Below are 23302 nucleotides of genomic sequence, written 5' to 3' on the forward strand. Positions count from 1 at the left end.
GATTGAATACTGGTGCAGGGTGGGTCCCGTTATCTGCGAATATATTTTTCTGTGGACAGTGAATGTTTGCGAATTGGGGGGTCTCCCCAGGTGCAGCTGGTGTGGATGGGTAAGGGTTTGGGGATTTGCTGAAAAAGGCTGCTTTGTGGTCCCCTTATATATCCCACTTAATCTCCTTTCTCCTTTTTAATCTCCTCGCTCACCCGTCTGTTTCATTTCCCTCGATTACTGTGGTCCTATGCTCCTGTTAGTAACCCCTTCTCTCTCTCTCTCTCTGTCTGTCTGTGCTGAAGCTGTCTTGTTTTGTCACACCAAGAATCATTGCTGCTCCCATCCCTTTTTTTTCAATGATCTGCAAAGAGTGTCCATTCCCCTTAACACAGGGCGCAGTGAGATGGGAGCCTGAAACCGAGCCAGGATGCCTCCCACTGCATCTCAGAACAGCTCGATCGTGAGGGGAATGGGCTGGAAAGCGATGAGGGCAAGAAGCAGCGACCGGGGAGGCCTGCAGGGGGTGAGGGACGGGAAAGGGAGGGAGAGATGGGCGAGAACTCGGACACTGGGTGTGGACCGGGCGAGACGCTCAACTACAGGGCTGTGGCTGGGAGAAAGGGCACTATCTGCTGTTCGCACTGTGCTTGCAGCTTCAGGGTCTGTGCCAGCTAATGGGCGAGTCGCGAATAACCATTTAGAAAAGAGGAGAAACGGCCTTTAACAGAAGAATTAGCAAGTCGCCAAAAAAAGCAGATGCTCGATGTACATTAAGTAGATGCAGCAGCGCCTAACATGTGCAGGCGACCTGACCCAGGCAACAAGGCACAGTGAAATGAGGGAAACTATAAATACTCCCGGGCAAGGCACCAGCAACTTATCAATGGGCGTGTACTCACTCCCACTATAGGGAAGCGTCAGCTGTAACCACGGCAACTCCCTTAAGCATTCGAGTGTAAGCACCACAAAAATAGAACAAAAAAATCAACGGTATTAAGCTGATCCTCCAAATACAAACCTTCTAACAGCCTGGAAGATTATCCAAACGCTGTCTGGTCAATAGAGAGTCAAACACCATTCTTCAAGATCAACACCCCAATAACAAACTCAAAACTACATTCCTTCAACCCCTATCCTCTCCTCATTGACCTTATCATTGGCCTCGAGAAGCTCGAGGATAAATATTCCCAGCTTATTGCAAAACCATAGCCAAATAAACCCTCGCCAAACTATGGCCATTTATTTGCAACTTTTAGCATGTATCATTTGCTCAGTGAGGTATGTCCCATCCCACAGCACGTTGTGTTCGTTCACACACAGCTTCAAAACTGAGGGCCTTACGCGTTGTTGGTGAGTTACCACCGTTGCTGCTGCTACTAGAGGGAAGAAAGGGTTTCAGATCCACCGTCATTTAACTTACACGCAGACAAATTCCACAACTTGAATTAACATTCATTCAGCTCTGTGGCGCTGAGATGGAGAGGAAGCTTAGGACCAGGGCTTAACTCGTGTACAAAAAAAACAGATCCCAGGCGCTTCCAGTAAACTGACAGAACTGTGTAAACACGACGATGGTTATTTTGTAGTTTATTCACTGGGTAAGGTTGACCTCCAGCTCACTCAACGATAACGTGCATTTAATACAGCGCCATTAATGTTGTATTAAGCTCCCCGGAGGCGTTTCACAGGGGCGTTATCAGGCAGGCAGCCACAAAACAGGTACTCGGACAGGTAGGTTTTAAGGAGAGAGGCTGAGGGAGGGAATTCCAAGATTTAAGGGACCATTAAGTTTTGTTTCAACAGAGCCTTTACGCGCTCACCTAATCTAAGGAGTGTCAGTGCTGGGTAACCACACTGGGTCAATTATAGCCCCTTCAAACACTCGGACACAGCACAAGTAGAATAAATTTCCCTCGTCCTGTCTCCATGCCCCATTTCGGAGGACACATCTCCTGCTTTGGTGTAAAGAGCCGACATTTACAAGCCGTCTCTCTCTCTCTCATACACACACACAGAAAATCAAAAACTAACCACAGTTAACGCTTCCTCATCGACTGCAAGACATTGCAAAGTTTTAATTTCATTCGAGCCGCCAAAATATTGATAGTTAAATGCCAAAAGCCTTTTTAAAAAAAATACACGAACGCTGAAAAGAAAAACGATGCTTCGTCCATCTGTTCAATAATAACATGTGGCTGTGGGACCAACGCAAAACCCGCCGTGTGCCAAGTGGCGACTGTAATGAAGATGCCAGAACTGATACCAAGTAATGTCAAGCTGTTCTGGACAGCAATATTGTGCGGGGTTTATTCCCCGTACAGAGGTCCAAGTCCCTGCACAGAACTGGAGATAACTAACTAACATGATTCACGAAAAGAAACATTCAGATCAAATTTCACCTGTGAGAGTTTTTTTTGGTGGTGGTTGGGGGGCGAGGGGCGCAGTCGTAAGGCGGGTAGTTAAGGCAGCCCTGATAGTGCTTGATAGAAAGACCCGTAGTGTGCTTTTGAAAACAACTCATTCAAACTTCTAAAACATTTCAGCGCACTTAGGAAGCTACAATTTTTATTTAAATGGAGGGGGGGGGGGGGAGTGAAGAAACTATCCTGGCAATTGTAGCATATGAATATAAATTGCCTTTCAGTTTCACCGAGGTGAACGCATTGTTCGTTTAGAAGTCTGAGAAAAGTGGCTGGATATAATTCACTGGGAACTCTCTCAGGTATGGGCCATGCTGTGGAGCTTGCTGTGCTGATGATCTCGCCGGGGAAGCTGATGTGATGCTTTGAGACTATGTGGGTGCTGGCTGGTTGCTACTCGTTTATTAAAACGCAGTACCTCTCAGTTGGTGTTGACTTTCTAGGAGGTTTTCTTTTTATATATATCTGCTGAGGAAGCAAGCAGTAAGCGGAATTTTCGCTGGTGTTTTTTTTAAGTAAAATCTGTTGCATTTGCTTTCTATCAATGCTGGAACAGGTACTTTGTGGTCAAAACGTACTGAGGTACAACACCTCTTCCAACACAGGGGCATATTTCATATTATTTTCCTCACAAAATAAGTAAGCGAGAGGACATAAGGTGCTGTAATCCCCTACTCTCACCTCGTCAGCTTCAGTCTGTCACTGATGCCATTCACCCTGCGCGGCATGCCAAATCTCCCGGTGTGAATTTTATTAAGATACATCCATCATTTATTAGTTTTTTAAAATCTTCCTCCCCTCTTCCGACGGTAATATCAGAACAGGGTAGGGAATGTACACTACAGAAAAAAAAACTAAAATAAAACATGCATTTCGATTCTTTCCATCACAAATCCCTCCGGCTCTGTGCATAAATCTCACTCGAGCACGTCCTATGTTTCAGCACCACCGCTCTGAACAGCGCACCAATCTTTTGGTGCCCCATTCCAATCACAAGCAAGCTCCCAATTTAAAATGTGTGTGTATGTATACATATATATATGTGTATAAACACACGTGCGCTTATTAAACGTCGATGCTGTAAGGCCAGCTCAAAGTACACATGCAAAAACGAACGACAGGTAACTCATGCCCAACATTACAATCACAGCCCTTCACTCCGCCCCTCACTGAAATGCACGTTGCAAATTGATAGCCCCCATATTGAAATTCAGAATTTTTTTTTAAAAAACAGGCCTCTCTCCCCAACTAACTCGCCACAGGGAGATCTTTCGACAATAAAAGTTGCAACAAAAATGAATAAGTGTTGGGAGAGAGAATGGGGAGAGGTTCAACAATGGTCTCTCTGCCTCAAACCAGCCCCGTTAAGTGACGACTATCTCCCTCTGGGTGTTCTGATGTTGAAGGTGGCAAGGGGCTGATGCTAGGGTCCCTGCCAGCGGGATGAGGCCAGGGTCCCTGCCAGCGGGCTGAGGCCAGGGTCCCTGCCAGCGGGGTGAGGCCAGGGTCCCTGCCAGTGGCCTGAGGTCAGGGTCCCTGCCAGCGGGGTGAGGCCAGTGTCCCTGCCAGCGGGCTGAGGCCAGGGTCCCTGCCAGTGACCTGAGGTCAGGATCCCTGCCAGTGGGCTGAGGCCAGTGTCCCTGCCAGCGGGCTGATGTCAGGGTCCCTGCCAGTGGGCTGAGGCCAGTGTCCCTGCCAGCGGGCTGATGTCAGGGTCCCTGCCAGTGACCTGAGGTCAGGATCCCTGCCAGTGGGCTGAGGCCAGTGTCCCTGCCAGCGGGCTGATGTCAGGGTCCCTGCCAGTGGGCTGAGGCCAGTGTCCCTGCCAGTGGTGGGGGCTGCTTTGCCCATGGCCGACCTTTACACTGCCCTCTCTGAATCCGAGAGCCCGGGAGCCGTCTTGTGTTCTGCCAGCTCCTCCTGGTAAACACACAGCCCGGGAAGTGTCTGCCTTCACTGGGGTATCCAGCGGGGCTCCCTCCACCCTCTGTCCCCTTCCCTCAGAGAACCTGAACCCCCGAGCCAGCGAGGCCGGGGACTGAGCTTCCCTCCCCCTCTCCCCATTTCCCCGCCCGCCCGACCACTCACTCTGACCACCCTGCTCCCTCCCCCGGGGAAGCGGCGTCAGGAAAGACCGCGGCTCGGCGCGGGGCCTACCCCGGGCAGCGGCGCGGCACAAGCCCGAGGAGAGTGACAAGGAAAGGGCAGCGGCCGGCGGGGCAAGGGGGGGATCTGCCCCCCCACCCCACCCCTGTGCCCGGGTTCCCCCTCCCCCAGCCCCCGGGTTTTACCTGTCAGCACTCCCACTCGGATCTGGTGCTCGTGGTTGGTGAGGAGCAGCCCCTCGGTCGCCATGTTTACAGCAGCTCCGGGATCCGGCGAAATCCTCCGAGCGGCAGCAGCCGCACAGCTCGAGTCCGGAGGCGGCAGCAGCGGAGCGCAGACAGCATCGAGCGGGGGGGGGGGGGGGGGGGGTGGGCGGGAACCGAGCGGGCGGGCGGGCGGGAACCGGGCGTTCAGCAGGAGCTGCACCGGCAGCTCACTCACTGACTCCGCCCCGCACTGCCGCTCACCCACGGAGAACAAACCTGGAGCTGGAGCTAGAGCTGCACCAGGCTGGGAACTGCACCTGGGGAGCTGGAAGTCACTCACTTACTCACTCGCTCACACACTCAGCACTGCCGCTCACTGCATGGAGCAGCACTGAGCACTCACTCACTGAGAGCTGGAGATGACACTGTACTGGGCACACTCACTGGGAGCTGGAGAAAACACTGTGCTGGGCACACTCACTGGGAGCTGGAGATGACACTGTACTGGGCACACTCACTGGGAGCTGGAGAAAACACTGTGCTGGGCACACTCACTGGGAGCTGGAGATGACACTGTACTGGGCACACTCACTGGGAGCTGGAGAAAACACTGTGCTGGGCACACTCACTGGGAGCTGGAGAAAACACTGTGCTGGGCACACTCACTGGGAGCTGGAGATGACACTGTACTGGGCACACTCACTGGGAGCTGGAGCTGACACTGTACTGGGCACACTCAGTGGGAGCTGGAGATGACGCTGTACTGGGCACACTCACTGGAAGCTGGAGATGACACTGTACTGGGCACACTCACTGGGAGCTGGAGAAAACACTGTGCTGGGCACACTCACTGGGAGCTGGAGATGACACTGTACTGGGCACACTCACTGGGAGCTGGAGCTGACACTGTACTGGGCACACTCAGTGGGAGCTGGAGATGACACTGTACTGGGCACACTCACTGGGAGCTGGAGCTGACACTGTACTGGGCACACTCACTGGGAGCTGATATTGCACTGGATATTCACTGGGAGCTGCACTGAGCGCTCACTCACGGGGTGTTGATACTATACAAGGCATTCACTGGGCACTTACTGAGAGCTAATATCGCACTGGACACTCATTGGGAGCCGGAGCTGATACTGTACTGGGTACTCATTTACACTCATTGGGGGCTGGAGCTGGCACTGCATCGGAAACTCCCCCTATCATTTTTTTTGGAAAAAGATACTTTATTCATAAAATATCTGGAAGAACATACCAAACCATTTCAAAATCACCATCACAAAGGTACAATCAGGTTCAACTTTTACAACATGTATCACGAGGTGCGTCAATACAATAAATGAATATTACAATCATTTGCACTCACTGGGAATTGTGCCTGGAGCTGATACAGCACTGGGCACTCACTGGGAGCTGGAATAGTGCACCAGGCACTCACTCACTTCGCACTGCCACTCACTGGGCGCTAAGGCTGGAACATACATACACAGGGAGGTGCAACTGGAAACTGGCATTGCACTGGCAACAGATGTGGGCTCTCACTCACAGGGAGCGGGTACTGCACCTCCACCAAGTACCTGAACACATTCACAGACAGCTGGAGCATCACTGGGCATTGACCATCGTGTACACTCATTGGGAGCTGCAATTCGAATTACACAGCCACACACACAACCGCATTAAAAAAATTGGTCCTACACTGCAACTTTCATTCCTCTGTCTCTTAATTTATTTATTTGTTTTGCTGCGATCTGTATTAACACTTGCTTTATTGCATATTTCTCCCCTTCATTTAAAGAGATTCCCTTCTCTCTGTCACGTATTTCACTGCTTCGATTTCGTTTTTCATGTGTATTCCCCAGCCCCGTGAAACAAGCCGAGCGCCGAGCGCACCGATCTGAGAGCAGGAGTCTGTGTGTTTTGCGTGTTTAATTTGTGCAGGATATTGAATATTAATTTCACTACCTGGCGAGATTATTGCTTTTGGTGCAATGAAACTGGAGCTTCCCCAATTCATTGAATGGGACAAAGACTGAGGTCACTTTTGGCGGGGTATTTAGTTGCGAGATCGGAATCTCCCCTGTAATAAATAGAACGTACAGTGGAACCCCCGACTGCCGATTTGTGTCATTATTTGAGCCTCCACGGCATTGCTCAAAAAATCTCTTTACTATGACTGCTTCTCTGCTCGACTCCTTTCTCTGATACTCACGGTTCGATTATTCTTAAAGGATAACTATCAAGCTATGTACAGTGTTTCTTTTTGAATTTCATGTCGCTGAAAGGAGACAATGACAATCTAAGCTAGCACTTTACCTGGAATTACGCTCTTTCTGAAAGCCTTTCCTTCGTTTCACTACAAGTAACATACTTCCTTCCTCTTTCTGTGAGCACTTTTTTCTTTCACTTAAAATTGGTCTCTGCATTTTGTTTCTAGTTTTTCCCCCTTTCACATGCACCTGGAACCAGACTTGGGGTTACAACTCTGACAGAAATGATTGAAGCTCCCTTGGTCTGTGGAAGAGATAGTGAAGTCCTGGATCCTAGGAAGGGGAAAAGTGATTTGGCATGGAGTCCTCAGGCCAGGGTGTGGGTTAGGCCTAAGCCTTGACTACAATATCAGTAGCTACATCCCAAGCAGTATTTTCAACTACTGTTTGAAAGCTGCATGGGTGTGAGAGAACTTCAGGGGCAAAGCTGGGAGGCTGCTGCATGGAATCTGATGCCCATATACAGGTTGGAAAGTTGGGTGTTGGCACAAATGGGCATCCAAGAAACAGAGCATTTATACTTGAATTGTACCAGGCAAACAGACCTATGATAAAAACAAAAAACTGCGGATGCTGGAAATCCAAAACAAAAACAGAATTACCTGGAAAAACTCAGCAGGTCTGGCAGCATTGGTGGAGAAGAAAAGAGTTGACGTTTTGAGTCCTCATGACCCTTCAACAGAACTGAGAACTTCAACTTCTGTTGAAGGGTCATGTGGACTTGAAACATCAACTCTTTTCTTCTCCGCCGATGCTGCCAAACAGACCTATGAGATGGATCAAAAGTAAAGGACAGAAACTGGGAATTCTGGAGTGAGTTACTCACCTTCTGACTCCCCAAAACCTGCCCACCATCTACAAGGCACAAGCCAGGAGTGTGATGGAATACTCTCCACTTGCCTGGGTGAGTGCAGTCCAACGACACTCGAGAAGCTTAACATCATCCAGGACAAAGCAGTCCACTTGATTGGCAACCAATTCACCACCTTAAACATTCACTCCCTCCACCACCAACTCACAGTGGTTGCAGTATGTACCATCTACAAATGCACTGGAGTAATTCATCAAGGCTCCTTTGACAGTACTTTCCAAACCCACGACCTCTACCACCTGGAAGGACAAGGGCAGCAGATACATGGGAACACCACCAACTGCAAGTTCCCCTCCAAGCCACACACCATCCTGACTTAGAAATATATCGCTGTTCCTTCACTGTCGCCGGGTCAAATTCCTGGAACTGCCTCCCTAGCAGCATTGTGGGTGTACCTACATCACAGAAACTGCAGCAGTTGAGGGTGGCGGCTCACAATCACTTTCTCAAGGGCAATTAGGGATGGGCAATAAATGTTGGCCTAGCCAGGGATGCCCACATCCCACGAAGGAAGATCTTATTTATTTATATACACATGGCAAATTTTTCTTCCCACATTTTTTGGAGCCGCATATATTCATTTTACCATTTACCAAATGAGTATGTTACTTTAAATGAAAACCACTAAACACTGCTAAGTGTCAGGTTGATCATGAAAATAAGAGCCATTGCCAAACTCATATTATTTTACTTGTTCACCACGTTCACTTTTATAGTGGAAACATAATTTAAAAAATATAACATCACTGCCATTTTCTACATGACAATTTGTTATTTCTCAATTCTGTTATGATTTTACTGAACTATAAATTAATTTCCGTTTCAGCTTATGAGAATAAAATAACTAAGAACTGCAGTGGACCATAATGCCCCTTGAGCCTACTCTGTCATTTGATAAGATCATGGCTGTTCATTGAACTCAACTCCATTTTCCCATCTCATCCGATTACCCCTTGAGTCTCTTAACACCCACGAACCCATTGATCTCGGCCTTGAGCTTACTCAACTGCTGAGTATCCACTGCCTTCTGGGAAAGAGAGCTCCAAAGATTCACAACTCTTTGGGTGAAGAAATATCTCTCATTTCAAACCTAAATAACCGACCTCTTATTCAGAGATTTTTATCCTTAGTTCTAGACCCTCTAGCCAGTAGAACAGCCTCTCAGAACCAATTCTGTCAAGCTCTCTCAGGAATATATATGTTTCAATGCAATCACTCTTCATTCTTCTAAACTGCAGATAGTATAGGCCCATTCTACTCAATCTCTCCTCATAGAACAATGCTCTCATTTCAAGAATCAGTCTAGTGAATTTTTGTTACATCTCCTCTAAGGCAATTATATCCTTCCTTAGGTATGGTGACGAAAACTGTACACTGTACTCCAAGGACCTCAACAATTGCAGCAAGTTTTCCATATTCTTGTACTCTAACCCCTTGCAATAAAGGCAAACACATCATTTGCCTTTTGAATTGCTTGCTATATTAACTTTCAATGGTTCTTGTGCTAGGACACCCATATCCCTCTGAACATCAACATTTAATAGTCTCCCACCATTTGAAAATAATTTTGTTTTTCTATTCTTATTACCAAACTGAATAATTTCACATTTCCCTATTATATTCCATCTGCCTTCTTCTTACCCACTTGCTTAACTTACCTATATTCTTTACAGACTCCTTGTGTCCTCTTCACAGCTTGCTTTTGCATCTAGTTTTGCACAGTCGGTAAATTTAGATACAATACACCCACTCAGAATCACAGAATTGTTAAGGTGCAGAAGGAGGCCATTCAGTCCATCATGTCTGCACTGGCTCTCTGAATGAACAATTCCCTTAGCGCCATTCTTCCGCCTTCACCCTGTAACGCTGCACATTCTTTCTTTTCAGATAACAGTTTAATTCCCTTTTGAACATCTCGATTGAACCTGCCTCCACCACTCTCTCAGGCAGTGCATTCCAGACCTTAACCACTCACTGTGTGAAAATGTTTTCTCTCAGATTGCTTTTGTTTCTATTCTTCCTGCCAAAGTGGACAATCTCACATTTTCACACATTATACTCCATTTGCCAAATGTTTGCCCATTTACTTAACCCTTTGCAAGCTCTTTGCATCCTCATAACAATTTGCTTTCCTATCTATTTTTGTATCATGAGCAAATTTGGCTACAATACATTCAGTCCTTTCATCCCACATCATTAATATAGATTTTAAATAGTTGAGGCCCAAATACTGATTCCTGTGGCACTCCATCAGTTTGCCCTTCATCTAAGTCATTAATGTAGAATGTAAATAGCTGATGTCTCAGGATTGATCTTTATGGCATTCCATTAGTAACAGCCTGTCAATCTGAAAATGTCCCCTCATTCCTACGTTCTATTTTAGTCCTTTAACCAATCTTTCAACCATGCTAATACATAGTCACGAACATCATGAACCCTTATCTTGTGCATAAACTTTTATATGGCACCTTATCAAAAGCCATCTTGAAAATCCAAATATACCACATCTACTGGTTACCCTTTATCTACCCTACTAGGTACATCCTCATAAAAACTCAGATTTGTCAAACACAGTTTCCCTTTCATAAAACCATATTGATTCTGTCTAATCATATTGGACCATAAACTTTGAGCTCCCCAGCATTGGATTTGGTTGGGGGGTACCCCAAAGATGCGCTGGGGAACCCCTCTGGGAAGTTCCCTGGTAAAGGTTTGCATGGCAATTACCCAGAAGTGCACACTTCCTCTGGACAATTGTGCAGCACTGGAACCATCCAAAAATGCAATTTAAATCACAAACTTCGAATGATACCACCAGTGTTATACCAATAGTTACCCAGAAGAAGTTAGAAGAAATAAAACCTCTTCTAACTTCTAGGTAACTATTGTAAAGACCCAAACCAACTCCTCTCACGAGACTCCCCCCACAGCCCCAGCCTCTCCCAGGATACTCCCCCACCCATGACTAACAACCCCACCCCATTGTATTCCCCATCCGCTGAACCCCTCCTTGGAGTTCATGGGCCAGACTCTTACCCCACGATCCGACTCCCTACTCTCCACATGTCCGGCCCGCACCTCCCAAAATTTCAATGCCTGCAGTCCCCCAAATGTCTGACCCTTCACCCCATCCTAATCACCAACCCCCCAGTCCCCCGCCCCCTGAATATCCCGCCAACTCCACCCCCTCCCAATGTCCAAAACTCCCAGCCCCACCAATGTCCAACCCTCCTCCCTCTTGGGATATACAATGTCCTCAACCACCCCGATGTCCGACCCCCATGGCCCTCCAACCCCCCCAACCCCTCTAGATGTCTGACCCCTTCAGCCCCCCAAAATGTTCGATCCCCCTACCCCATCCCAATGTCCAACATCCCCAAAACCTCCCAAAGTCCAACACCCCCAGCCTTCCTGATGTCTGACCCCCATGAACGTCAGACCCACTGCACCCACACCCGATGTCTGACACCCCCACCTTAATGAATGTCCAACCCATTGCAGCCCCCCCCGATGTCTGACACTCCCCAGCCTCCCTCCAATGTCCAATCCCCGACCCCCTAAACGCCAAATGTCCGACACCCCAACCCCCCTGAGTGCTCTGCCCACTGCACCCACTCCCGATGTCCGACTCCCCCGACACCAACCCCGATGTCCAACCCCCCCCACCCCGCATCTGGACCTGATCTCCAAACACCTCCACCCCCCCTAAATCCTTTTCACCCACCTGAGGCAATTACCTTCTCCCTGGCCTGTCAATTTCAATGTGACCTTTAAACTTACTTGTTTTATGGCAGCTAATGTGGCAAAAAAGGGGCCGTGTCCTTCAGTTCGACGGTGCTGAACTTCAACACTGGACTGCGCTGCCTTGATCTTGCTCGGCCTGAGTTGGAAGGTTGGGCGAGACAACACGGAAGTAATTTGGCGTTGGTAAGTGGGCATGGAGTGGCAATCCGATGCTGATTGCCACTCTAAGGAAGTTACGGCCCATTATGATTTTCCAAGTGTTGTGTTACCACTCCCTTATTAATGGATTCTAGCACTTTCCCATTGACTTGTGTCAGGCTAACTGACCTGTTGCTTCCTGTTTCCTCTCTCCCTCCTTTCTTGAATACTACCATTTCATCAACTGGGACCATTCCAGAATTTAGGGAATTTTTGGAGAATGAAACCAGTACACCCACTATCTCTGTCATCATTTGTTTTGGAATCTGAGGAAATAGGCTGTGAGGTCCAGGAGGTTTGCCAGCTTTCAGTCCCATTAATTTCTCCAGTACTTTATTGCTACTTATATTAATTATTTTAATTCTACATTCTCATTGAACCTTTGATTCCCCACTATTTCTGTAATGCCTTTTATGCCTTCTACTGTGAAGATGGAGTTACGATCTTGGTGGAGACCAGTAACATTTTTTTAAAAAAGAAGAAATCTAAAATCCACAAGATTCCACAGTTCAAATCAGAAAAAAATACACCTCCTATACTCTAACATTCAAAATAAACATAACTTGAACATGAATTAACTGACAAATTACAGTCAATTACAGACTGTAAATTACACTTTAAATGGCAGATACAACTATGAAAGATCTTAAGAATTGGCTCAGCAGTCCACACAACATATAAGTCATCAATTTCAGTCACAAAGTCCTTCAGAACTCTGTCTTCCTCACAAAGAATTTCAGCTCTCCTTCTAGGAATTAGACTGATCCCCAGCCGACAGAGGTACACAACAAACCCAAATTCCATGGACACGATTTTCATCAAAAATGTTACATGTTTTCAGAACTTTGTCAACCCAGTCTGGATGGCAAAGATCCATCAATGTTATCTTCAAGTAACAGAAACAGCTGCAGAAACATATTCTCAGTTTCTAGATCTGGACTCTTGTCTTCTCCAGCCTGCTTATACTGCAGCACTGGACACAACTTCTACAACCAACTTTGGGTGGTTCTGCATCCCTTCATGTGGTCTCAACCAGTTTCAGTCTGCTCAGAGGTTTTAGTTTCCAAATCTCAGTGTGTTTTTGTTTACTTAGGAACTGGGAGGGTCAGTTTCCTTTCTCAGTTTCCCTTTTCTGTTTCCCCTTTCATTTTCTGTTTTCAGTTATGGGGCTAACTCAAAAAAAAATAAAAACTTTGAAAGCAGAAATGCCATCATTTTTTTTTCCACATGGCAACCTGTGCCTGTACAGAATTGTTACAGTGCAAGAGACAATTTGTCACATCGCGTCTGCATTAGCTCTCCGAATGAGCAATACACTTAGTGTTAATCTCCTGCCTTCTCCCCATAACCCTGCACATTTTCCCTTTTCAGATAAAAGTCTAATTCCCTTTTGAATTACTTGATTGAACCTGCCTCCACCAGACTCTCAGGACAGTGCATTCTAGACCTCAACCATTTGCTGTGTGAAAAAACATTTTCTCATATTGCTTTTGCTTCTTTTACTCATTAATTTAAATCTGTGCCCCCCAGTTCTCGATCCTTTCACAAGTGGGAACCCGTTTCTCCCTAACTACTCTTCCCAGACCCTTCATGGTTTTGAATACCCTCTATCAAATCTTCTCTCAGCTTTCTCTTCTCCAAGGGAAACAGTTCTAAATTCTCCAATCTATCATGGTAACTGATGTTCCTCATCCTTGGAACCATTCTCGTGAATCTTTTTTGCACTTCCTGCAATGCCTTCACACCCTTCCTAAAGTCAGGTGCCCAGAACTGGACACAATACTCCAGCTGAGGCTGAATTAGCAACTTATACAAGTTCAACATAACCTCCTTGCCCTTTTACTCCATGTCCCTATTAATAAAGGCTATGATACATTAAGCTTTATTCACCAAACTCTCAACCTGTCCTGCCACCTTCAATGGCTTAAGCACTCCCTCTGCTCCTGTATCATAATAGACACAAAGAGCTGGATTTTCCCTAAAGACGGGGAACAGAAGTCAGGACTGTTTTCGGCTCTCAAACCCATCCCCGGACGAACAGTCACACACTGGAATTTTCGTGGAAGTGCCCCCTTAATTGGGATGGAGACAGGTTCCCTGTCCAATTAAGTGCAGTGGGCAGACTCTCAAAGCTGGAGAGCCAATCACTGGCCTTCAATCCTAAATTTAAAAAGCAGATACAGCAGCCAGGCCACCACTGTGGGGTGATGGACGAATGCCCCCCAACAGAGCGACCTATGGCTGCCCGTGCACCCAGGCAGACAGGGCGGACCTCTAGGACTGCCCCGAATGCGGCCACTTAGCCTGTTGCCAGGCGCTTGCCTCCATCTAAACTGGCTCCCTCTGGAGTGGGAAGCTGGAGGCCATCTGGAAAATCCCCGGCCACCTCCTTTAATTGTCTTTGCCAAAGTTCCTAGCCAAATACCCACGGCAGGGGGGTGGCTAGCTCTCCTGGCCCGAAACACAGTTCCGCTAAAACGACCAGCACCAAATAGCATTGTTTAACTGACATGCCAGTCACCGCTGGAAACTTTGGGCCCGGTCCATCTCTGTTCCCGCCCCCAGTGGGGCCCAAAACTTCTGCCCATTTTTTGTTTAATGTCTCTGCCATTTCTTCATTCCCCATTATAGTTTTTCCTGTTCTGGCTTCTGAGGGATGCACATTTACTTTCACTTGTATTCTATTTTTTCCCCTCTTTATCAATGTTTGGTCATCCTTTGCCGGTGTCTAAAGCTTCCAATCCTGAGGCCGAGACACTGTGCGGAATTTTGAATGGGGCAGCCGGGAAACAGGGCATCCCTATCTGATTGTCGCCGGCAAACAACACCCACGAAATGGATCAAAATAAATGGTTTAAATCTTATTTATCATGTCAGTGAGACAGATTGTAGTGCGGTCATTTTCACAATGTGATTTATTTTCATTTTGCCATGAAATGTCCATTTCCATAAACTGTGCTGCTAATTATACCAACGTTATCCATATGGCAAATTCTTTTCCCCATGCTTTTTAATTTATGAGCAGTACAATTTACCAAATGAGAGTGTTGTTTTAAATGAAAACACGAAACATTGCCAAGTGTTAGATTCGTCATGAAAGCATGAGTGTCATTGCCAGTCTCACTCTACTTGTTCTCTGCGTACACTTCTTATCGTAAAAAACCTAAATGAAAAAGAATCAACAAATCATTATCATTTATGACTTGACTTAAATTTTTTTTATTCATTCATGGGGTGTGAGGGTCACTGGCAAAGTCAGCATTTATTTCCATCCATTATTGCCCCTGAAAAGTGGTGGTGAGCTGCCTTCTCGATCTGCACCAGTGCCAATTTTCTAGATACACCCACAGTGCTGTTAGGAAGGGAGTTCCAGGATTTTCACCAAGTGACAGTGACAGAACAGCTATATAGTTCCTAGTTTTTGCTGATTGTTGTAAAAACCCATCTGGTTCAATAAAGTCCTTTAGGGAAGGAAATCTGGCCTACATGCGACTCCAAACTCAGAGCAATGTGGTTGACTCTCAAAAAAATGGCCTCTGAACGAGGGCCATTAGGGATGGACAATAAATGCTGGCCTAGCCAGCAATGCCCACATCCCATGGATAAATAAAAGAAAAAGTCAGGATGGTGTATAACTAGGAGGGGAACTTGCAGTTGATGGTGTTCCCATGTGCCTGCTGCTCTTGTTCTTCTAGGTCGTAGATGTCATGAGTTTGGAAGGTGTTGCTGAAGGAGCCTTAACGAGTTGTTATAGTGTGTCTTTTAGATGGTTCACACTACTGGCATGGTACACCTGTGATGGAGGGAGGGAATTTATAACTTGTTGGATGGATGCCAGTAAGGCAGGTTGCTTTGTCTGGGATAGTGTTGAGCTTCTTGGGTGTTGTTGGAGTTGTACTCATCCAGACAAGTGGAGGGTTTTCCAACACACTCTGACTTGTGCCTTGTAGATGGTTGACAGGCTTTGGAAAGTCAGAAGGTGAGTCATTCACTACAGAATTCCCAGCCTTTGACCTGCTCTTTTAGTCACAGTATTTATGTGGCCAGTTCAGTTAAGTTTCTGGCCATCGGTGAACCCCAGGATGCTGATGGTGGTGGATTCATTGATGGTAATGCCATTAAATCATTAGATTCTCTCTTATTGGCACTTGTGTGGTGTGAATGCTACTTAAATTTTAAATTAATTTCAGTTAAAGATTATAAAATTTAAAAGTATGTTAATATTTGCCATCTTGCTGTCAGATGTGACTATGTTTAAAAATTCCCAAAGCAGAACTTAAAGGGAAGGACAGCCTAAGGGTTTCTATTCAAAATAAATTTCTACTCTATATGGAGAAACCATATTCAGAAAATATATTATTTCAAAATGATCAAAGAATGATCTCCTTAGCCTTTTCTTCCTCAGCACTGAGCATACGCAACATGACCAAGGTTTATGTTTGATTGAGGTCCACAATCCCAGAGCAGACCTGTACCCTGGCAGTACTTAGTGCTGCCAATAAGGGCAGAAAGAGGAACGCAACTGCAGGGTAGTAATCAATTAGCAAACCTCTTAACTCCAAACCCATTCTTATCCTGTGAAAAAGGTGTACACCTAATTTTGTCTTTGTTTTTGAAGTTTCCCTTTAAGGGGCGCCTTTTACTCTGTCCCTGTTTGTAATCAAAAAGAGTTATACACTGACATTGCTGCTTTTCCCCTCAGAGACTTCAAGGAAGCCAAGGGCAGAACGTTATTGTTAATTTAATTGTGCGTTGTTGCCTCTCAGGGCCTAGAGGGTTACCAACCCTCCAGGATTGACATGGAGATTCCAGGAATTGAAAGTTAATCTCCAGGACACTGATGAGAGCAACCAGGAATAAAAGTTATTTTCTCTGAACACTTTCACTTATTGATTATAAAATGATTGAAGATGGGGAAAAGGCTGTTTGACTGAGAGTCAAGAATCATCCAATCAGGTAATGAATAGGATTATCCTTCTCCAGTTGGCATGGGAAAGTAGGGCATGTGAGGACGGTATGTTGGGTGATCAGTGATGGAAGGGTGGGCGTGGGTTGTTGGAGGCAGGAGGTCATGTGATGAAAGCTCAAGTTACACATCCAACTTGAGTTTGCAATCCTAGTGGCCAAGCAAAACAAAAGGAAATGGTTGATATTGTTCTCTTCCTCATTCATCCAAGTACATTGGGCTTACAGTTCTTGTGCTCCGTCCCTCTGGTAAAGCTCAAATATCCTAGGACGAGGTAAAGGCATTTGATTGGCTTTCTCTGAGGGCATAGTTCAAGAAAAGCGGCTCATATATCTTAACCTGAATTGAGCCCTGCTAGATTAGGCCTGTAGTGATTATGTTTTTATTTATCGTGTAGTGTGCCTTTAAGAATAATACTTATTTGGCAAGATCACATGATCTGTAGTAACCGATAGGAGAGTAGCATGGGCTACCTCAGCAGTCAGTGTAGAGAAGGAGTTGGAGTTGAAAGCACACATGTAGTTGCTGCTGAGTATATTGTAAATAAACAGCTGGAGGATTATCAACCCGGTGAAAGATGCTCTTTGGTCTGCCTGAAACTTGTTGGTCTTCCAGTGCAAAGTGTTGTCCCCGACCGAGTGTTGCAGACTGGCACTTTCCAAGGTCCAGGACTAAAGCTTGGGGCAGCTGCCGCAAAGGCACAATGGGGAAAGGTCGCTGTCTAAGACCTTTCTGCCACAGCGCACCGAGGGACTGGGAACTGTTGAGAGCCCCTTGGGCTGTACAGCTCAAAATTAATGTCTGCAGTGAATACTAATTGTATTATAATTGTACTGAAGCACCTCAGAGAGCAACATTATGTATGTTGATAACTCCAATACCATTGTCTGATTGTCTGCATTGACCAGATTGAAATGATTGTAATATTTATTGATTGTATTGATGCACCTTGTGATCTATGTGTAAAAGTTGAATCCGATTGTACTTTTGTGATTGTGATTTTGAAATGTTTTGGAATGTTTGTCCAGATATTTTATGAATAAAGTATATTTTTCAAAAAAATATATATATTGTAAATAAACTTAAAGTTTCCACCCAAGATGTGTCTGCAGATCAAGTCTATCATTAATAGCACAACACGGCCACCCTACAACATGGCCTCTACCTAGCTGCTAGGTTGCACAAATGTCTCGGCCAGGGGTGTGCCAGTGCAATGGAGTTTGCAACTTTGGACCAATCCAAGAGATGACCTGAAGCTGCCTCACTTCTTGAAGCCAATTGGAAAGCATTAAACACGCCAAGCTGGCTGGGCTGGTCCAGTGTCACCACTCCTGTAGCTTTCAATAGTCCTGGCCATGATATCATGGGTCAGGCTGGCAGTAAGAAGACCTAATCTGTCATTCCACACCCCCCCCCTCACCCCGCCTCCTTAACAGATAACAGCTCTTTTTAGAAAAGCATCACTGCTGTTTTTACTGAACTTTAAAACCCCTATTTTAACTGAGGTGCATTGAGGCTGGGATTGAGGGTGAAAATTGCACTATGACACCACATGAGGCCTGGAGAGATTTTAATTCATTTCCACATTTGAAGTCAAGGCTCCTGCCTGAATCTGGGGCGATGTGGCCTTTCAGATGTCAGAGACCGTCATCGAATGGCCCCAGCACTAAGGCAGGAGGAAGGGTGGGTGAGGAAGGAAGCCCAGGGTAATACCAAGTCCAGAATTTCCTTCAGATTGAAAGGTCACTGACCTGGAACATTGAGTAGAATTTTCCGAGCCAGGTGGAAATGGGTTCTGGGGCGTGCAGGGTGGGAAAGCCCTGGGAATTGATGTCAGGTCAGGATCCCAACGTGATCCCACCCTCTTTCGGTTTTCCCTGAGGTTAGTTTCAAGCCCAATGGGGAATCCCAGGAGTCTGGTAGGAAAGCAATTGATGCACTTAAAAAAGCAAATCAGAATCTTTTTAATCATGAAATCCAGTGTACGTTTGCACACTGTGACTACAACTCACCTGGATAGAGAAGGAAAGTGTACAATGGCAACCCATGGAGTGAAACTGACATGATATCAATATCACAAAGGGTGAAAATGGCAAGCCCAGGGTCAGCCATGTGAAAGCCTTGTGCTGACCAAATAGTTCCTTCAGCCTAAAATCACTGATTTCCAGGTCCTCACCTGTTGGTGACTCTGCAGCATTCCCAATCCGCAACCCACTACCGCATTAGCCAGGTTACTGAAGCTTTGTTTGTGAGGGCTTCCAAATATAACGACTTTGAGATGAGTTAGGCCGGTCAAGCTCAGAAAGCTACCAGCTGACTGTTGTAAGATGCTCACCTTGCTGAACCTCTCCTGGGGTTTCCTAGCCCTGGGCACCACACTGCGACTACTGGCAGCCTTAGCCACTTGAAGCCATGCATGCTTGGTGAGGCTGGCTGACTTCCTCCCCATCCTCAAGGAAGAGGATTTCTCTCCCTGCCCTCGTTGCTTGTATCATCGTCTCCAGGGATGAGTCTGTGAACCGGGGTGGGGTGGGGAGATAGCCCTTCCACATCTTCCATCCATGCTGCAGGTCTTTGCTCCCTCACTCGGGATTGTTTCCCACAATCACTGCTGCCAATTTGAATCTTGCCAGGGTCCCTTATTTACAGATCCTCCATTTCCACGTTAGGTGTGTCATCGCACACACCCACCCTGATGAGCCGGGAATCTGAAGACGGGATTGAAGACAATTGCCCATTGCCCTGGGAAAGAGCAACCAGAAGAAGCACAAATCAGTTCGTCAGGTTCCCTACCTGAAAATTGTCCTGCTGTTCCGACAGACACTAAGTGGAGAAGGTTCTGCCCATTTACTCTGCTTCTCCCTCTTCAGATGCTACTGGATCTGCTGAGTACTTTCAGAATTCTCTGTTTTAGTTCCAGTGTTTCCTTTTGGTGCACAGTGGCACTTTCTTGCTCACCTTCCTGGGCCTGATCATGTTTGCTGCCAGTGTTGTATATTTTATATCTCTCACAGCAATGCAGAGATGACACTAGTTTCTAAGTGTGCAGCAGGTTTATTTGCAAGAGTTTTAAAATAGCTCTGCAACCAGTTTTGTGTAGCTTCCGTGATATCTGATTACTTTGCTCTGAATCCACACCCAGGCTTTATCAATCAAGCGCAGTGAGCGTAGATCATTTACCTGACTCACAAAATCGAAAACAGAACAATTGAACACTTCAGCCGGGTTTCCCTGGCAGCTCTGGCAATGATCAAGATTCACGCAACAGTAAATTAAAATTGTATGTGGACCTTATGAGTCTCTTGCCTCGCAGCAGCAAGCATCCCTTATGCCTCCTGGTACCTCATGTTCAACTGTTGGCTGGCGGGAGCATAGAATGACCAGAAAGGAAGATTCTCTGCCTCCATTTTAAGCCCTCTGTGTGCCCCATTTAGCAGGCTTAAAACTAAGGACAAATATACAATGGGAAATGACACTGAAAGATAGTACGAATCCACACAGCTGCTCAGTTCTGCACATGAGACAACAAGTGGAATGCCACTGTTGCAACAGATGCTTTAAAAGGTGTTTCCTCAAAGTCGTCCATGAACAATATACTTGTGTGTGTGTATGTGTGTGTGTGTGTGTGTGTGTGTGTGTATATATGTGTGTGTGCATATGTGCGTGTGTGTCTTTTCTTATTTGTGGAGTGAGAAAATCAATTTAAAATAACCCAGCAGCAAAGCCTTTTCACTTAAAAAAGAAAAGCCTAGTTTATTTCACACTATTACTCTGGAAGTTACTTAAGAAAAGCTAAAGTTACTAACATATGCACTAAGATTAGTTACAAATGAAGATAAAATGACACTTATAAAAATTGGATCAGTTTAGTACACATTCAGTGCAGGTCTGGTTTTGAAGTCGAGATGTTGCATTGTCTGAAGTGAAGGTTTTGAAGTTTGGCTTTGTGGTTGTGATGGCTTCCACTGTCGAATTTCCAGAAGTTGCTTTAACAGGTGAGCTTAGTGGGTGAAATCAAGTTTAGAGGGGGGATTGAAGGTTCCTTTCTTCTGGTTCTGCAGGCATGGCACTTTTAAACTGCCTAGTTACTTACAGCAGAATCTGTGGCTGTTTCTAAATGCCATTCTCTGTCTCTTCCTGGGTTGAACTTCTTCAACATGGTTCTCTGTGGACTTGCCAGCTTCCTGCCCCTTTCAAATTTTTTTGTAGGCAAGGCAAGATAGCTACTGTTGTCATGTGACCTGTACAAGAAGGCCAAGTCACTTTCCATATAAGGCAAGTAGTAATTCCATTACAGTTATCCGAAGTCTCCTTACCCTCTGTAGTTATCAAAAAGGTCAAGGTTGTTCGTACCTTACAGTGGCTTATCAGCTTGTGTCTTTGTGTTCAGAGGAAAAGCCATCAAGTCAATCTATTAGAAGACTCATTGGATTTTAACTGTGTATGTCTGAGGATGTCTCTCCTCTGTCTGGCTAAAGGTGTTCTAGCCAAAATCCACAAGGAGAAAGTCAGGTGAGCCTCAGAATCCATTTTGGAAACAATCTTTAAACTTAGTCAACGTGACCTTCAAAACCATTTTTCTAAAAAATTCTAATATCATGACTGTGCACTGCATCACTGCCATACAGCGGAGATGAACTACAACTCATAGTTTTTAGGGAAACCTACCTTTAAGAACAACCCAATATTCCACGCCAAGTCCTCAGCACTCCCAGGGCTTCAAGGACAATGTATTGGAGTTGGGCGGGTGGGGGGCGTGGTGGGGGGGCAGGGGGTGTGGGGGGGTGGTGGTGGTGTCATACTCAGATGCAAATTAGCTGAACTTGCATTATGAGATGAGGGTATGGTGCAATGCATTACTTCCGTTTATATTGCTGTGTCCGATGCACATGATTGGTCTCTGTACATATCCAGAATGGCTCTAATGCACTGCAGCTGGAAAGCATCACTACTTGCACATGCACTTTCAGCCATAGACATGTTATCCTCCACCAAAATGTTTTTCAGCTTGCAACATCTGTCCCTCAAGCATGGCAATGGATGGAATGTCCTGTTGGTTCTGCTTCATGAACTATTAATACCATTGAAGTGACAGCCTGGTCAAGTGCAAGTGCATGTCTCTTACCAATACTTTTATATGTAGTTATGCCTCTGTAATCAGTCAGAAAAAAACCTTCTATTTATACTTCTCATATTTCTGACTGAATGCCACCACAATAGACTGGGCTCCATGATGAGTGTGCCTTCTCTTGACTCTACTTAATTCTGCATAGATCCCAAACAGGAGACAGAGTACAAATTACATTTTCACTACGGAGATCAGCAATTTCCAACTCAGTCTTAAACTATTCACAGAAGTCCTAATATGATGTGAATTATCACTTGCTGAATCAAGCTTGTTGGTCACTGGCGACCACCACCACCAAACCCCCCAGTGTTGATGGCGCAGGATTTAGCAACAGTCAGAGTGGGTTGGTAAGATTATCTATTTTCAGAGATGGTCATGGCCTGGCCTTTGTGTGGTGCAAATGTTATGAAAATTTTAAATTTAATTTTGGCTGTGGGTTATAAAAGTTCAAAGCACTTTAATATTTCCCATCTTGCTCTTGTATGTGACTATTCATGCCTTGACTCGCCAATCATCCATGACTAGCCTTCAGAAGACTTTGATTTTGCTTAAATGTACACCAGTGCACATTTTCAATACTCCTTGTGCTCCCAGAGCGGTATTGTTCAGTTCCACCTAACTTTTCTTCTCTTAATATTTTCATTTACCACACCTAGTTGGGCTAATTACTGTCCCTGGCCATGCCCTATCTCCAAGTTCAGTTGAGAACATTGCTAAAAAAGTTGTAAAGTGGTATATGAATGTACATTGCATCAAAAATGTGAGAGGTAAGTCATTTTTGTGTTATTTAGCATGTTTGGAATAAATAAGATTGATGTTGAGTAAGGTCACTTCAGCTGGACCAGTGATAAAAACATTACAATTGGCCTCTTCAACCCTGCATTAGAGGAGATGGACAAATATCACCAACTAGTCCTAGATCATCATCCAGTGAACATTGCTGGAAAGTTAGCATGTGTTAACATTGGGCAGCTTAGGTTTGGGCTCATCTGTATTGCTCCTCCCACCATGGCTAATGCAGTTGAATGGCATGTTCACAAGTGTCAGTCGAATTTACTTAGCATGCAAACTTTATGTCATGAATATTGGGGAGATGGTGGTGTACTGGTAATGTCACTAGATTAATACTGCAGAGGCCCAGGATAATGCCCTGGGAACCCAGGCTCAAATCCCACCATAGCAGCTATCAATAATGAATATAAAGCTAGTCTCAGTAATGGTGACCCTAACATCTGGTTCACAAATGCCCTTTAGGGAAGGAAATCTGCTGTCTTTACCCAGCCTGGCCTAAATGTGACTCCAGACACATAGCAATATGGTCGACTGTGTCCCCTGCCAACGCAATATGGCTGGCCGATACCCATCTGCGTGTGCGCAAACATTATAGGCAAGCCAT

General features: G+C 45.7%; 1 protein-coding gene across 7 annotated transcripts in view; it reads right to left on the reverse strand.

Moving 5' to 3' along the window:
• Positions 1 to 4843, reverse strand: part of gphnb (gephyrin b) — a 432935-nt gene extending 428092 nt beyond the window's left edge. For 4 of the 7 annotated variants that reach the window (XM_041214789.1, XM_041214788.1, XM_041214784.1 and 1 more), the window contains exon 1: positions 4703 to 4808. Coding sequence is in view for 2 of the 7 variants with exons in the window: in XM_041214790.1 (XP_041070724.1) it covers positions 4703 to 4766 (64 nt within the window). In the remaining 5 variants the exon portion in view is untranslated. Of the gene's footprint in view, positions 1 to 4702 lie in introns of all 7 variants that reach the window. The other 3 variants (XM_041214790.1, XM_041214785.1, XM_041214786.1) reach the window with 2 other exon arrangements.
• Between the last annotated feature and the right edge of the window lie 18459 nt (positions 4844 to 23302).

The sequence above is a fragment of the Carcharodon carcharias genome, chromosome 20, assembly GCF_017639515.1.
Source record: "Carcharodon carcharias isolate sCarCar2 chromosome 20, sCarCar2.pri, whole genome shotgun sequence".
In the NCBI taxonomy this organism is placed as follows: Eukaryota; Metazoa; Chordata; class Chondrichthyes; order Lamniformes; family Lamnidae; genus Carcharodon; species Carcharodon carcharias.